This window comes from Oxyura jamaicensis, chromosome 1 (assembly GCF_011077185.1).
Source record: "Oxyura jamaicensis isolate SHBP4307 breed ruddy duck chromosome 1, BPBGC_Ojam_1.0, whole genome shotgun sequence".
NCBI classification, from domain to species: domain Eukaryota; kingdom Metazoa; phylum Chordata; class Aves; order Anseriformes; family Anatidae; genus Oxyura; species Oxyura jamaicensis.
The window spans coordinates 104183514-104199312 of NC_048893.1; the positions used below are offsets into that span (position 1 = coordinate 104183514).

The 15799-nt window shown below is 34.5% G+C and overlaps 1 protein-coding gene across 3 annotated transcripts in view; it reads left to right on the forward strand.

Annotated features, from left to right (window-relative positions):
* NCAM2 (neural cell adhesion molecule 2) overlaps positions 1–15799 on the forward strand; it is a 285808-nt gene that overhangs the window by 207653 nt on the left and 62356 nt on the right. For all 3 annotated transcript variants that reach the window (XM_035315435.1, XM_035315436.1, XM_035315438.1), the window contains exons 10-12: positions 516–703; positions 4013–4109; positions 15405–15578. In XM_035315435.1, coding sequence (XP_035171326.1) covers positions 516–703; positions 4013–4109; positions 15405–15578 — 459 coding nt within the window. The remainder of the gene's footprint in view (positions 1–515; positions 704–4012; positions 4110–15404; positions 15579–15799) is intronic.

The window sequence follows — 15799 nt, forward strand, 5'->3', positions numbered from 1 at the left end:
AGAGTGAGTGTAATTTCTCCATGGCAAAAGGAGACACTATAAAATCACCATAAAGTCACCATAAAGTCACCATAAAGTCACCATAGAAGGAACCTACCTATTACTGTCATGCCCTGCAGGGGCTCTGAACCCTAAACATCATGTAATAATGCACCCTAACAAAATGTACTGTGCCTTTCCCAGAGTCTGGCTGGAGAGTTTCTCATCAGTGGAATGAAACAGTTTTTGTAATTTCTGAGACACATATTTCAAGGGCCTGATATTGCCTAATGTTAAATATAATTAGCAAGTTTTCTCTTCCTGAGAATTTCAGCTGAAACAATTTCAGCAGAGGAGAAACCTAAGAAAATAAGAGCTGAAGAAACTCAGAGTTGAACACTGATGTTGTCACGGTTAGTAATAAATTGAAACAGCATTCAGTTAAAACTTCTAGAAGATTAGTACTTCAATGGAGTTATAAAGTTTGTTTTATACTAAAACAGTTAACATATTTGTGTATTACTTCCTGTTTTCAGATGCTCCAACTTTTGTGTCAAATCAAACCATGCATTACTCATGGGAAGGCAATCCCATCAATATAACATGTGAAGTGCTGGCAAATCCATCTGCCTCAATTCAGTGGAGAAGAGGAAAATTAGTTCTACCTGTAAAAAATTCAACACATCTGAAGACCTTCAGTGCAGGAAGAAAGCTGATTCTAGAGGTAAGGCTTAAAATAGAAATTAACATTGTGACATTAATTAATTAATTCATTTCTTCTTCAGCTTGACACCATCACAAGTCTTATGCAGTGTGCTTAAGGTTAAGATTTATAATTTTATAAGTAAAGCTCTTTGAAAAAAAAAAAACAAAAAAAAACTGTATGAACTGATTTATCTCCACATTTCTTATGAACATTTGGAAAATAAACCTCATTTACATGGCTTGTATTCAGTTTTGCATCTGCATGGAATGCTAATGTGACTTGCCTTTATTGCAAGTAAATGAATGCATAAATGTAATATTAAACCATCGGGTTGATAGTAAAAAATAAAGTGACTATCTGGTAGGTGCTTGGTATATACAAAAATGTATGTGTGGCTTCAGTCAAGACCAAACCAGAAGGGGAAAGTGAAACTAAACTGCAGTTGGTTTGGGTGGCAATTTTTACTATTATTATTATTATCTTTATTTTTTATTTTTTATTATTATCTTTATTATTATATCTAAATGTATCGTCTTGACTAAATAGTGAGCTACTGCATAGTAATGTACAACAATTCATGTTCCTTGATTAATGATTTCACAACAAAGTGTATTCAACCACTTTCTCCAGTCCTGATCTCACCTGTTACAGCAACTAGATACTCTCTCCTGACTGAATGTGAGAAGTGTGGAGGAAATTAGCTTTCTTCATTTACATCTAGTATTAGCAGCTTCAGAATATTTTTCTCAGTTACCATAGGAAAAATGGTTCAGAAGCTGTAGGACTAATGCAAGTGGGGGTCCTACATCAGATCCCAAGGAAGAGGTACATGATATTCTGAAATAAGCTGTGTCTTTTTCCTAAAGTCCAAACAATGAACCTCGTTTCTTGAAATTTATGGTATGTGTGTTACTTTGTTGCTGCTTTCAGAAGAAGCATTACTTGTAATAGAAAAGTCTAGTTTTCTGTGAGATGTTAAGTGATTGTCCCAGGGGAAATTGGATAAGAGGGGAGCAAGAGAATGTGCATCATTATGTAATACAATGTCAGAATAGAGCATAATGATATAAAGAATTTTAAAATAAATGACAAGCTGATTTATGCATGCAGGATGACAAGTGTATTCATTTATCTGATGAGAAATGGTCTATGATAGCAAATCATTATCTGCTCTCTGTAGCCCTTACAGGAATTAACTATAAATTTGCAGACCTGTATTATGTTGTGGGAAGAAGACAGAAAGGAAATATTCAGTCATTCTAATAACTGATCCTTTATTTTGCCTGAGAACTCGTATGTAGCTTCTCATGGTGAACTCGCTACTGAGTTTACTCAGGTTAGCTAAATCTTGGTAAGCATGAATGGTTTTTACTTACCTCATCACATATTAATCAATAGGCTGGGTGATCACACTCAGAGAGTTGACATCAATGGCTCAATGTCCAATTGGAGATCAGTAACAAGGGGTGCTCCGATATTGACCCCTGGGTCAGTATTGGGATTGGTGCTGTTTGACATCTTTGTTGGTGACATTGACAGTGGGACAAAGTGCACCCCCAGAAAGTTTGCTGATGACACCAGGCTGTGTGGCACGGTTTAGCAGAGGGACCTCTGCCATCCAGGGGGACTTTGACAGGCCTGAGAGGTGGACCTGTGCAAACCTCTTGAAGTTCAACAAGGCCAAGTGCAAGGTCCTGCAACTGAGCTGAGACAATCCCAAGCACGAATACAAGCTGGGCAGAGAATGGATTGAAAGCAGCCCTGAGGAGAAGGGCCTGGGGGTGTTGGTGGATGAGAAGCTCAACAAGAGTTGGCAATGTGCACTTGCAGCTCAGAAAGCCAACCATATCTTGGGCTGCATCAAAAGCAACATGCAGGTTGAGGGAGGTGATTCTTCCCCTCTGCTCTGCTCTCATGAGACTCCACCTGGAGCACTGGGTTCAGCTGTGGGGACCCACAGCACAAGAAGGACATGGACCTGTTGGAGTGAGTCCACGGGAGGACCACAAAGATGATCAAGGTGCTGGAGCATCTTTCCTATTAAGACCGGCTGAGGGAGTTGGGGTTGATCAGCCTGGAGAACAGAAGTCTCCAGGGGGACCTTATACCAGTCTTCCAGTACCTAAAGGTGGCCTACAAGAAAGCAGGAAAGGGTCTCTTTGTCAGGGCATGTAGTGATAGAACAAGGAGTAATGGTTTTAAACTGAAAAAAAAAAAAATAGATTTAGGTTAAATATTAGGAAGAAATTGTTTATTGTGAGGACAGTGAGGCACTGAAACTGGTTGTCCAGAGAAGCTGTGAAGGCCCCATCCCTGGAAGTGTTAAGGCCAGGCTGGATGGGGCTTTGAGCAACGTGGTCTAATGAGATGTCTCCATGCCTAGGCGAGGGGGGGTGGAATTAGATGATCTAAAGGCCCCTTCCAATCCAAACCATTCTTGATTCTTTGACTCCATATTAACTTTAACCTCTCCCAGTGAGTATTATAGTCTTCTGGAAGTGGATTTCAGTTATTTTGATTGAACTGGATGGAGTCATCAGGACTACCTTAATAATTCTGGAGGGAAAAAAAAAAAAAAAGATATTGACATTAATTGAAACATCAATTTTTACATGGTTCAAATATTAAATTATATGGAGGAAAGAGGCTGTTGATAATTTGACATTTGCAAAACCACAGCTTTCCAAGAAACAGTCTCCACAGTTCCCTTAAAGAAAAGTTTGGACTATCACTGAAATGTGTCCTGCTCATTTGTATAGGTTGGCAGTTAATACAACCTTCTGTGCTATTTTGACAAGTCAATACAGACCTATACCACCTAGAATAAATGTTATAGAGCCACTAGGTTAACTACAAAGGAAGCTTATGCTGCTCCCTGGCAACTTTTCTTTTTTACCCCTGAATGTCTGGTGTATTGTGAATCCCATAAACCAAAAAAAAAGCAAAATATTGTCCTTGCATTATCTATAGGAACAACAATTTTCAGACCTATCATTGCTTAATTTAATCAAATATGTGCAAATAGTGTCTTTGTGAACAAATGTGCAGTTTACTAATTTTTTCCTTCCTTGTTCAAAAGTGAAATTATAAAGATAAACCATGCCACCATTTCCCATTATTTGATTTCCTAATTTGAATTTGAAAAGGGGGAGTTTAACATGAAAAAGGGTGAATCTAGATTTGCATTTTGGGGAATATACTAGACAGGCTGAAGTAAGAACTCATCTGCATATTGGTTAAATAGAACATATTTGCATTTCTGATTTTTTAAAAGAACTTTGTTATTTGAATAGAAAGTAATATTTTCAAATTGTATTCATTTTAAAGATTGCTCCCACATCTGACAGTGATTTTGGACGGTATAACTGTACAGCCACAAACAGAATTGGAACAAGATATCAGGAGTATACACTTGGTCAAGCTGGTAAGTTAAAAAATTGTTTCCAAGTTTATTTAAATCTTTCTTCTTTTTTTTTTCATCAAAAGAAAGTTCAGACACAATTTTCTCTGTTTATTTGATTCTGATGGAATGTTTGCAGTTAATTTTAATCCTCTAAAAGTAGAGTAGCAGTTCGAAGGAAAATAAGCCAATTCCCTCAAAATATGAATGCTCTTTGAATTTAATTTTAAGCCCTTCTGAAAACTGAAGAAATGTAATTTTGTTAACTTTTTTCCTTTGACCTTATTACATCCTACATTTTAACAGTGTGTCTTCATTACCTCAGTGGATAGACATATGGCTTGCAGGCAGTAAAAATAAGGAAGACATAGGAAAGTCCTTTTCTTTTTTCTCTCCTGTATTTTCTTGAGAAAACAAAGAGAAAAGACTGAAATACTTGAGCAAATATTTTTTATAATTTGCAGCTCTAGTTATTTCAAAGCAGAATTTGACCTGGTGTGCTAGACAGAGTTAATTTAAGCTCAGAAATGTTCTACAATCAGTTGTTAAAGAACTTATGAATATTTTTAGGTCCATCTATCATTACTTAGGCAAATATAAAAATATGACTGTGAGTTTCAACTCCAGAAGGACTAACTATTAACTAATATTAAAAGTTTTTTAGCATTTCTTTCAATGTTATTTTGTTGAGGAATGGACCAACACTTGTTCAGCAAGCTTTGAGATCTCCCGACATGTGGATTTACATTCTTAGGTGATGCAAATTGTTCCACCTTTAATGACATCGATGGATTTATAATGTAGTTTACAGTAATAAAGGTACAGCGAAACTAAAAGCTATATACCCCTTACAATGCATTGTTATAGATCATTTTCATCATGGAGCTTTGAGGTCATGCCATACTGCCAGACTGGCTGATATATTTGCAAGGAAGAGGTAGAAATAAAGATCAGAGCACTTCCAGTCCTGTATAATTTTTTTTAAGTAGGGCTTGTATATTTTTTTATGATCTTGAATGTTTGTGGTGGTTTTACCATGCTAGGCAGTTGAACACCACAACCGCTCTCTCACTCCCCCTCCTCAGATGAGGGGAAGAAGTAAAGGAAAGAACAACTCACGGGTTGAGATAAGGATGATTTAATTAAAGAGAATATATATATATATTATTAAGGAAATATTATTATTAATTAAACAATTCAACTAAAGGGGAAAAAGGGAATGGGGAAGAGGGAGGGGGGAAAGGGAGTAACTAAACAAAACAAGTAAAGGCTATGTGGAAGTGCAGAGGAAAGAAATTGCTCTCTACTTCCCACAAATGAGCGATGCTTGACCACGTCCTTGAAGCAGGGCCTCAACACACGTAGCCGGTGTTTGGGAGGAGGGCAGACGTTCTCACAACGAGAGCCCACCCCTCCCCTCTTCTTCCTTTTTCCACCTTTTATTGCTGAGTGTGACATCATATGGTATGGAATATCCCTTTGGTTGGTTTAGGTCAGCTGCCCTGGTGATGTTTCTTTCTCACTTTTTGCCCATCCCCTAGGAGGGTTAGAGAGAGTCCTGATGCTGTGCCAGCACTTCTCAGCAGCAGACAACACCGGTGTGATACCACTGCTGTTCTAGCTACAAGTGCAGAGCGCAGCACTGTATGGGCTGCTGCAGGGAAAGTTAACATCCCAGCCAGACCCAGTACAATGTTTCGGCTGTAATTTTTTGTTATACTTTTTTGAATAAAGAAAATAAACTCTTTGGAGCCCCACTAGGAGGACCTTTGTGGGTACATTGCTGAAATGTGCATGTCCAATCATAGCCTGTTTTAAGGTACCAATTGTCTTAATTTTTATAGTACTGCTCAATAGGGAAATTATATTCTTTTAGTGTCTCAGGAGTAATAAAAAATGGTTGTTTTGTTTATTAAGAACTTTCTTAGGTCTAAGCTGTTCACAGCTTTGAAAGTTTTTCCCATTACTTTTAAGGACATTATTACTAACACACCATTTACCATTAACACTATATGTATATATTTAAATATATTTTATATGCTATACTATACTATAATATATATATATTTATATTCATTTACCATGAATACTGTACTCTTTTTCTTTTGTCTTTGTTCTATGGCCAAAGCAGTTGAACTTCCTAAAATAGGCAAATATAGTTTTTTCTTTTAAAAAACAACAGATTTTGATGTGGCAAGATTTTATATCATACAGAAGATCCATTCTTCTTAATTTGACAACTTTTTCATTCACTGTGTTGCAAATCTGATTGTCGTTTGGTAGCTACATGCTACACTCTACTATTGCTCTTCCTTTTGTATGTTACTTAGTCCCAATTAAGTCCTAATTTTCTGCAATAAATTATTTATATTCTGCCTTACAAAACTCTCCCCAGTTTAAGGAAAATCACAAGCTAATTCATACCCCAAACCATTTTTTGTTTGTTTTATTTCATTATGTGTGTGTGAAAAGAAATTGTAGAAAAGAACAGTTTGTAGAGTCTTCATTCATGTTCATGATCATTTACGTCATTTGTCCCATTTTTTTTCAATGGAACCACTTTAACACTTGAGTTTCCATAAAAAGGCTAAAATTATCACTGTAACATTTCATCAGTACTAATTGTGGCTTGAAATATAAAAAAATGAATACTTCCAGTGACATTCAAAATTAAGGTAGTAAGATAAAAGCTCTAATTTTTAAAGAAAAACCCTATTAACTAATTTCTCTACCAACTATTCTGTCTCTAGTTAAGAAATCTCAAGATTTATAGAAAGTTAGTATTGATATGAATCGGTAAACTATATTTATGATCTGTATGTTATTTTTGTCCTCCTTTAACTTAGGAAATAGACAACCCTCTAGAAACTATGGACCCAATTTTGTAAATATTTGTTACTGGCATAGTAGACTAGCATTTGTAGACTTACTAGCATTTACATGTTACTAGCATTTGTAGACTTCTATTAAATCCGTCAAATGAGGACTGCACCTAATCCCCTGATTTTAGACAGGTTACATCTATTTCTCTTCAGCCTGGCTTTCTCCCTGGGGCAACGCATCTATCTATTGATTCAGCTGCAGCATTTGCTCTGCTTGTTCTTCTGCAGTGCTAGGTGCTATGTTGGCCTCTGGAGTATTACCTCTAAGGCTTGCTCCACTGGAAAAGAAAAGCAGTAGAAGAGCAGTATGAAATCTGATAAGAATGATTTTTCAGTTCCTCTCAAAAACAGAAAACTTCCCACTAGAAGCCCTTTTTAAAGCCATGAACATAGGTGTTAGAAAATGGAAGGAAAAACCCCTCAGTTTTCTTACCTCTCAGGACAAAAGAAGATGAGAAAATGGGGCAATTGTGCTAATGGAAACAGAGGCAGTCAGATTCTTTTTTTTTTTTTTTTTTTTTTTTAATAAAGATGTGTATACATACGGTAGCATCTCAGTAGATACTTTGTATCTGCTGAATATTTCCTAATTTTGCAAAACAAAAAATAACATGGCACAGCTCAGTGATGCTACAGGATTATTCTTTTAGTGATATATTTATTTCTTGCTTTTATACGTAATTAATTTTAATACAAAATAATTCTCATTATTAATTGACAAACAACATGATATTTTGATAATGCATTTTATTTCAGCTAATTCTCAGATGAGAGCCCCTGGCAATGCAAACGAGAGAAAATAACTCCATGCAAGCTGTTTTGGCTTTTTAACACAGCTATGTCAGAGATGTTACTGATTCCAGTTTTTCAAACAGCTTACTATTCTCTGTTTTTGCAACAGTTTAACATTTTTCAGTCAATTCTGCAGAAAATGTTATCAGCAATTTTGAAAGTCATGCATTGAGGTTGTAGGCAAATAAAGGTAAATTGGTATATATTTAGTGAAACTGTAACAAAGCATTATGGGAAGTTATTATGTTAAGCATGAGCTATATATGGACATCCTATAACATTAAATGAAATAGAAAATAGAATAAATTCAGATTTTGTAATAATTATGGTGAACATATATCCTTATTATGTCATTGTGGTATAGTATTTATGTGGGGTTTGAGGGTGTCAGGACTCCATTGTGCTGGCTAATCCTTACAGCAGTGTAATGCATAATATACACTATCTTGAAAGATTGACGTTGTTAGCATTTGTACTTAAATAGGCTTTTTTGGTGAGAGAAAAAAAAAAAAAAAAAAGCAAATAAAACGTATTTCACTGTTATAATTTCTGCATTTAAGCTAACATTGACTGGAAATAAAAAATAGTCAGGGAGATAGAGGATAGAAACATCATCATAATTACAGGAACAAAATGCTGAATGCAGCTTTCTTCCTCATTTTACTACCCCTATTGTTTTACTTCAGTAAATCAGGAAGTCCTAATGGCTGATATTTCTCAAATAAACATTATTTTCATGCATTTAAAGAGAGCCTGGATTTCCTTGTCACTTTGATTGTAAGTACTAATGCTGGGGTATAACAGACTATTCCAATAGATCTGTCAGAGAAAAATAAATACTTTTTCCAGTTGGAGATTGCTTCATGTTTTGTTACATTTTTCTGCTTTTTTTTTTTTTCTTCTTTTCTTTTCAGCAAATTCAAACTAGTTTTTTTGTTGTGTTTGTTTTTTTTTTATTACTACTAGTAAAAACATGATCATATGGCAGGATATCATTATATTTTTTATTTTGCCCCTCCTTAAGAAATACAGCTTATTGGTGACAGAACAAGATTTCTTTCAAAATTTAGATTTGCAACCATAGCGATGTATATGACAGAAGAACTATACTTGCTCACTGTAATTATACAGAGCTACTAAATCAGCCTGAACTCTGGATACCGTCATTTAAATCTTTCACAGAAATTGAAGAACTGCAACCTATTCAAGGTTTCACACTGAAGGTGCCATTACTTGCAAAATGCTGAGAATCTTCAGTGCTTATTGAAGGCTTATTTACGCGTGCTCAGCACCTGACTGGTAGTGATCAACCCTTGAAAATACCATGAGTGACATCCTCTTCTCTCATTGCTTAAGCATTTAAATTGGTGTGTGAGTAACATGTAAAATACAAGAAGATCCACAGTCTTTTTTGTTTCTTGCCACTGCAAATGAATTGCCTCACATCACATCCACAGCTTTTGTTTTAGAAGTCTACTTATACTCTGTTTTTTCTCTATGACAGGCTTAGGCTTTGACAAGCAGGTGAGCTTGGCAGATTGTCCCAATGGCTTTCAGAGCCTGAGGTGAGCACAGATATTCCTAGATTTGCCCAGACCAAGTTTAGTTGTTGACAATGTGATATGTCAGTATGTAGGTAGATTATATTAACTAGTAAAACATTTTTCCTTTTTGTTGAGATCTCAGTATTACTATTTTAAATGCTTTTGGGTAGATTATTATAAAACTGTATGGCTATCAATGATCTAATACAATGTTGTTGGAATAGATAATTTACTATCTTAAAATGGTAAATGTTAAAGTTATGACACAGCTAAACTGGATTTTTTTTCAATTTTTTTCCTTTAGGTATTGATGTGTATTTTGCACATGACAGTATAAAGATAGACTGAATCCAGAGACCCTAAATGTAAACCATAATTCACCTCCAAGGTGACTCATGGCCTTAGTTACTCTAGACTTCCTTTTCCCCTTCTTTCCTCCATTCTGGGACAGTAAAGGGGTTGAAAGTTCAAATGAATAGTTGATTTGCCTTTTTGCCTCAGTCTTTCTTTCAGTCTTTGCACGTAGGAGAATACATTTATTTTTGATGAAACTTGAACATCTCACCATATCATGCCTGGAACTACAGCTAAGCACAAAGACTTACAGTGACATAGTGTTAACAGCAGCAACTGTTGGCAGAAACCACACCAATAAGAAGTGCATACAGTTTGCAAATTAGTTAAATCATACAGCTTTGATGATGAATTACAAACTTGTCTTGCCAAATCATCCATTTCATGTTTTGTAGAGCTTACTATAGAACACCAAGGATCTTACAGCATTTAGGAAGTGGTAACATATAATAAAACTTAACATTAATGGTAACATATAATAAAACTTAAAGAAATGAGAGATGCTATAGCTCTTTCATTTCTAAAGCAATGTTACAGGGAATCAAAAAGGAAAATTAAAATGCATTATATGATGTCATTAGACATCGAGAATTCACAATTAATCAAATTATCAAATATATCTTAAGTCTACTGTAAACACAGAAAGTCAGTGAAGATGGGGATTAACAACATCAAGAGCAAATGAAAACATAGGAAAGACAATAAATGAGCTTCACAGAAATTATATCCTGTAAATAGTTTTGTAAATAGCTTTTGTGAAAAGGTTAATCCATAAGCAACAAGAAGTACAGCATCAAATTTAACAGTTTACTGATCTGGATTTTTGGTGCTGGCACTTTGGGACTGGTTACTGGATGTTGTTCCTTGTTTCTCCATATATTCCTGTTTTCATACAGGTAAAATAAAATTAAAGAAATGGGACTTTATTTTCCCTGGAAAATAATACAAGAAAAGAAGATAGTCATGTTCTGTGCCAAAACAGTGCTTTGGGGTCTTACTGACTGTTTTAGGATTGCTGGGCTGCTTTTTTGCTTTTTTTTTTTTTTTTTTTTTTTTTTTTTTTTATAACTTTGTATAACCTTGCTGCTGCCTAATGCCCATTTACCTTCATAAAACAAAACATAGGCAGATCTAAAATCTAGATCTCGGCCCTAAACCTTACCATGTACATCTTCTGTATCAGCATCAGCTAAAGGAAATGTAATAGTAAAAAGCATCATAATGTATTCAATAAGCTTGTGTGTGAAACTGTCAACACTGCAATTGTTTTTGCTTTGTGTATCTTATTTTTATTTGCTAATTATGTATTTACATGTGAGCTGTGGTCCTGATTCCTTATCTGTTCCTTATTTTTCCAGAACTCCCAATGATTTGATAAAATAAATTTATGGTAGTTTTCCCTAATCAAAGACATCAAGGCAAGACTGGACCTTATCTGTACGTTTAATATTGACATTTTTTCTATTCTAAGGATGCACAAGCATGAACTATTTCACCAAGATCTTTGACTCCAAAGATGTACTCCCTGCTGCATCTCTTTCCCTGCTGTGATCCTGATAGTACTTATACTCAGCATTTAGACGTAGTTACTTTCAGTCAGTATATGTGCCAGCTGTAGTAGGAATGTGTTGACAGGAGATAATGAGACAAGAACTAACAGGAAGATAAATCTCTGACCTCACAGCGTACTTCCACACCATCACTTCTTTCCTCCATTTATACCAGGACGGCTAAACTCCCAGAAATAAAATTATTTTCTTCCATAAAACTATCCAAAAAGTAGCTTGAAAATAAAATCTTTGGTGATAAAGACTGGTCATTTATTGAATGGGTTGAGTAAAATCTAATAGTCTTGAAAGAGTATTTACATAGCTATGGAGATAAATATGTGCTCATAATTCCATGGGTATTTCTCTATCAGCTGCAGTACTGTTCTTGGAACTAAACCAATTCCTACTTAATTAAGGCCAATGCATCACAAAGTTTATTTGTGCTAACCAGCTTTATGCACTGAGTACCTAATAGATTACGTGCAATTTTCCACTTAATATTTTGGGGTCTTTTTTCCTTTTATTTTTAAGAATTCTTTGACATCATACATAGCAGAGAAATAGTGTGGAAAGAAGATTAAGTTGACTAAATGTCTGATACTTTTTTTTTTTTTTTTTAATGACATTATAATTTATAGGCTGAACTGTTGTTCAATTATATCATGTTTTGACAGCAGTTTAATGACACCAAAGGTATCAGTGGAACTTCTAAAGAGACTATGCCTAAATCTGTCCTATCATTAAGTGATAATATCAGAGAAATCCCACACTTTTTCTACAGTATAGTACTTCAGCTTACATCCATAATAGTATATGAAAAAAAGTAATCACTACCCATAGCTAAACTCTTAGAAGATTCATTGATTGGTTTGGTTTGGTTTTAGAAAGTAAAAGAACAAGAAGCATCCACAGTTCTGTCCTTTCAGGGGCAGACTTCAGTGTACACAACTTTGCAAGTTATTCTTTACTCCTACTAAACATTGAGCCAAAGCCTTACAATTCCAACACAAAAATCATGGCACTGCTCCAAATAATTTCATCTGACAGGGAGCAGAGAGTTCAAATGCTGAAGTATTTAGGTAGACTGGGACCAGAGAGCTGTATACTTTGAATGATCGAATTCATGCTCAATAGAGAGCTACTAAATTAGATTCACTTCATTATGCTACTAATGATCTTCTTTGGGAAAAATGTTATAGATTTACCCTATCTGAAGGAGTTGGTAGGTATTTCGCTCTTTTTCAGTGGAGTCACTATTATTTGTTTCTTAATTTGACTAGGAATATGTCTCCTGTTATATTTCCTTCAGGTGATTCATTCTTTCTTAAAATAAAACACTGATGTAGTTCAACTCTGAAAATTGTGTAAAAGTTACCTACACATGTATCGGTAGCTTATATTATGGGATGCATATATAAAATAATATTGTGGATACATTTCACATTGTATTATGCTAGTTACGCAAAATATTTTACTGGGTTTTCACTGGAGCTTAATTTTTTGCTTACTACCAAATAGAACCATATATTCATTTGGCAGAAATTATTCTTGGCTCTTCAGTGGAGAATGTAAGGTTCCTTAAGAATGTCTGCTTCCTTTGCCATGTTTATTATAGTTAATCATATGCAGACATAAACACACAAGGAAAAGAGATCTTAACATTTTGAAATTCAGGAATAGAATGGATATGTGAATAAAGTGTATTCGATTCACACCATTGACCAAAAAATTATTTTGATCCAAACTGAAATAACAGTGAATTGACTCATAAAAAGAACATAAAAAAAATAACATGAAGCTAATCTCGGTGAAATTAAATATTCATTCAACCTTATACAAAATAATTTGCTTCTATTTTGAGCTCTTTTAACAACAGAAAAGGAAATAAAAGTGTTTAGGAACTATTCATAATACTGTAGGTATCCATAGCATCTTTTAGCTTATAATTAGCTAAGACCATTCATCTTCAGCACTGGAGAGCCATATTCATCTCTGCATGCAGTTGGTTTCTGCATCTCTCATACAGTGCTATGCTACTTTACTTGGACTATCCTGGCCTGCTTTGCTGGCATACTTATGCTGGATTTTTCCCTCTCCTGTCAGAATAGAATGAGAGAGGGAAAAGAAGCTGTCCACAGGACACTGCTTAAGTTACTAATGCTAACAGGAAAAAGCTTAGTGCTCTCAACTGTAATGAGAATCTGGAGGACAGAGGTCAAAATTTGGTTCTAATCCTTATCCTCTTCTGAATTTGGGATCAATGGTTACTTAGCAAGCAATTCGTAGAACTAGTTTTTCTTCTGAGTGATCAAAAAAAAAAAAAAAAAAAAAAAAAGATTTTTTTTCAACATACTTTCCTTTTCTTAGAAAACAAACCACCTTTTGATCAATTTTAGTTTAACATATGGATATTTTGATTACCTAAGCAAAGTATTAAGCATCTCTTTCGAAAAAGATTCAAAACCCAGTTCTCTTTTCTCCTTGATGTATAGCTTATTTGGTTACATTCTGCCATGTTCTGTTTGCCTATGAATCTTGATTTCCTTTCTGTAGAAAAATACAGCTTCAATAAGAAGGGTGAAAATTTCCTGCAACATCCCATATCCTGGTGATAGAAAAGCTTCCTTGAATAAGAAAGTATTTGAAGGGTTTGAATCCCTCGAGATGAGAGTTGCATTCTGCCCAAATCTTAAATTTCATGGATTCATTTAGTTGTGTCTTTAAGTAAAAGATACAAAAAATATTCATCCTTGTAAATACATCTATGCTGTTTTTAACCCAATGAGCACCAATCATTGGAGGTTTTCAGGAGACCTATAGTCAGAAATGCTAACTGTCAGAATACACAGAGGTATGATATTAGCATTCAGATACTCAACTCTGCTAAGAGATTTTTTTCTGGAAAAATATAGGCACCTGATTATTGAAAGGTTAGATAAATCATCCCCTTTAGAGCATCTTTGGCAGGTGTCCTTTTCATGAGAATTCATGGCTGAGTGTGTCCTAAAACCCATTCTTAATATTTTATAACAATTTTTGGCTCATTTTCATTCAAGTACCAGTACTGGCTGAAGTTCAGATTGATTCTCTTTTTATTCCCAACTGCCTGACAGCCCTTGAATACAGACTACATTTTATGCAAATGGCACAGTACCCACTGACCGAATGATCAGCTCAAGCTCTTGCTTTTCTTCATAAACATACTTTCCATACCAGAGAGACAAAAACAATGTCAAATTCATAAGCAGATATGCAAATAAATGTCAAATGCATTAGAAGAGAATATGTAAGTGTTTCAAATCCTTGATTCTCAGAACAAAAAATTCTTCCTAGTATTTTCAATACACATTTTTGTAATTATAACACTTTATAACCAAGGACAATTAGGAAAGTTAGTCTTTTGTCTTCTGTTTGATAGCTTGGTCATACACTGTAAGAGTAAGATAATGTTTCCATTTTGGAGGATGTACTGACCCTAAGGTTAATTTTTCACCTTTATTTCATGTCTAGCATTTCAACAGTACAAACACCTGCTTTATTTTCCTAGTTCTATTCTACTTTGAAAACAATGTATTTGCTTTTGATTTCAGAGAAAATCTTTCTTTTAACCTATTTTGCAAATATTTCTTAAACTGAAAAGAGAAAAGAAACCTTCTTTTAATATTTCTTGCTAGTAGTTTGGAACCCAGTCTATTAAAAAAAAAAAAAAAAAAATTATATTTTCAGCCATGTTTCAGAGTTTCATGAAAATGGCCAAATGATTTCTACATTTTCTCATCATAGTCTCATTTAGAAGAATTCAGACTCTGAATGATCTATTTAGCCAGATCTGTTCCTGTTGTTAAATATGATTTAAGTTTGTTATTCTCCTTTACATAATTATATAGTAAACTAATCAATCAACATTTACATTTGTCTGTGACAGTTAGCTATTAAAAAATATCATATTATAAAAGACAAATAGAAATGAAAAATGTTTGTAATGACTTTAGCATACAGAAAAATTAATGTAGCTTTCTTACAGCTTCATATTAGAAAGCTAAAGTTGTTTATCTAAAGCAAAGATTATTTCATCACATTCACTATTTTCTTTCCCCTTCAAGATGCTAAGGAGACTTCTGGGGGTAAATTATCAACTGTTAGTTTAGGTCTGCCTAGTTGCTGTTGATTATTAAATTGATGTTTGTACTTTTCTAGATGTGCCATCAAATCCTTATGGAGTACGGATTTTAGAGTTGTCACAAACCACTGCCAAAGTTTCATTCAATAAGCCTGATTCACATGGAGGTGTGCCCATTCATCATTACCAAGTGGATGTAAAAGAGGTAGCCTCAGAAACCTGGAAGATAGTTCGCTCCCATGGAGTTCAAAGTAAGTCTACAAAAACAGAATTGAAGTATTTTAAATGAAAGAATATCAAAGAAAAAAAATTCAAGTGTGTGTTAATTGATCCTTTGTTTCTCCATTATTCTTAGTCCAGTGGTTGTATCTTCAGTTAATGTTAATAAAATCAGACCTCCTAGCACCAATCAGAATCTTTCTCTGATCTAATGTCAACAGTTAATTTTTAGTTTTACTTAATTTTGGTGAAC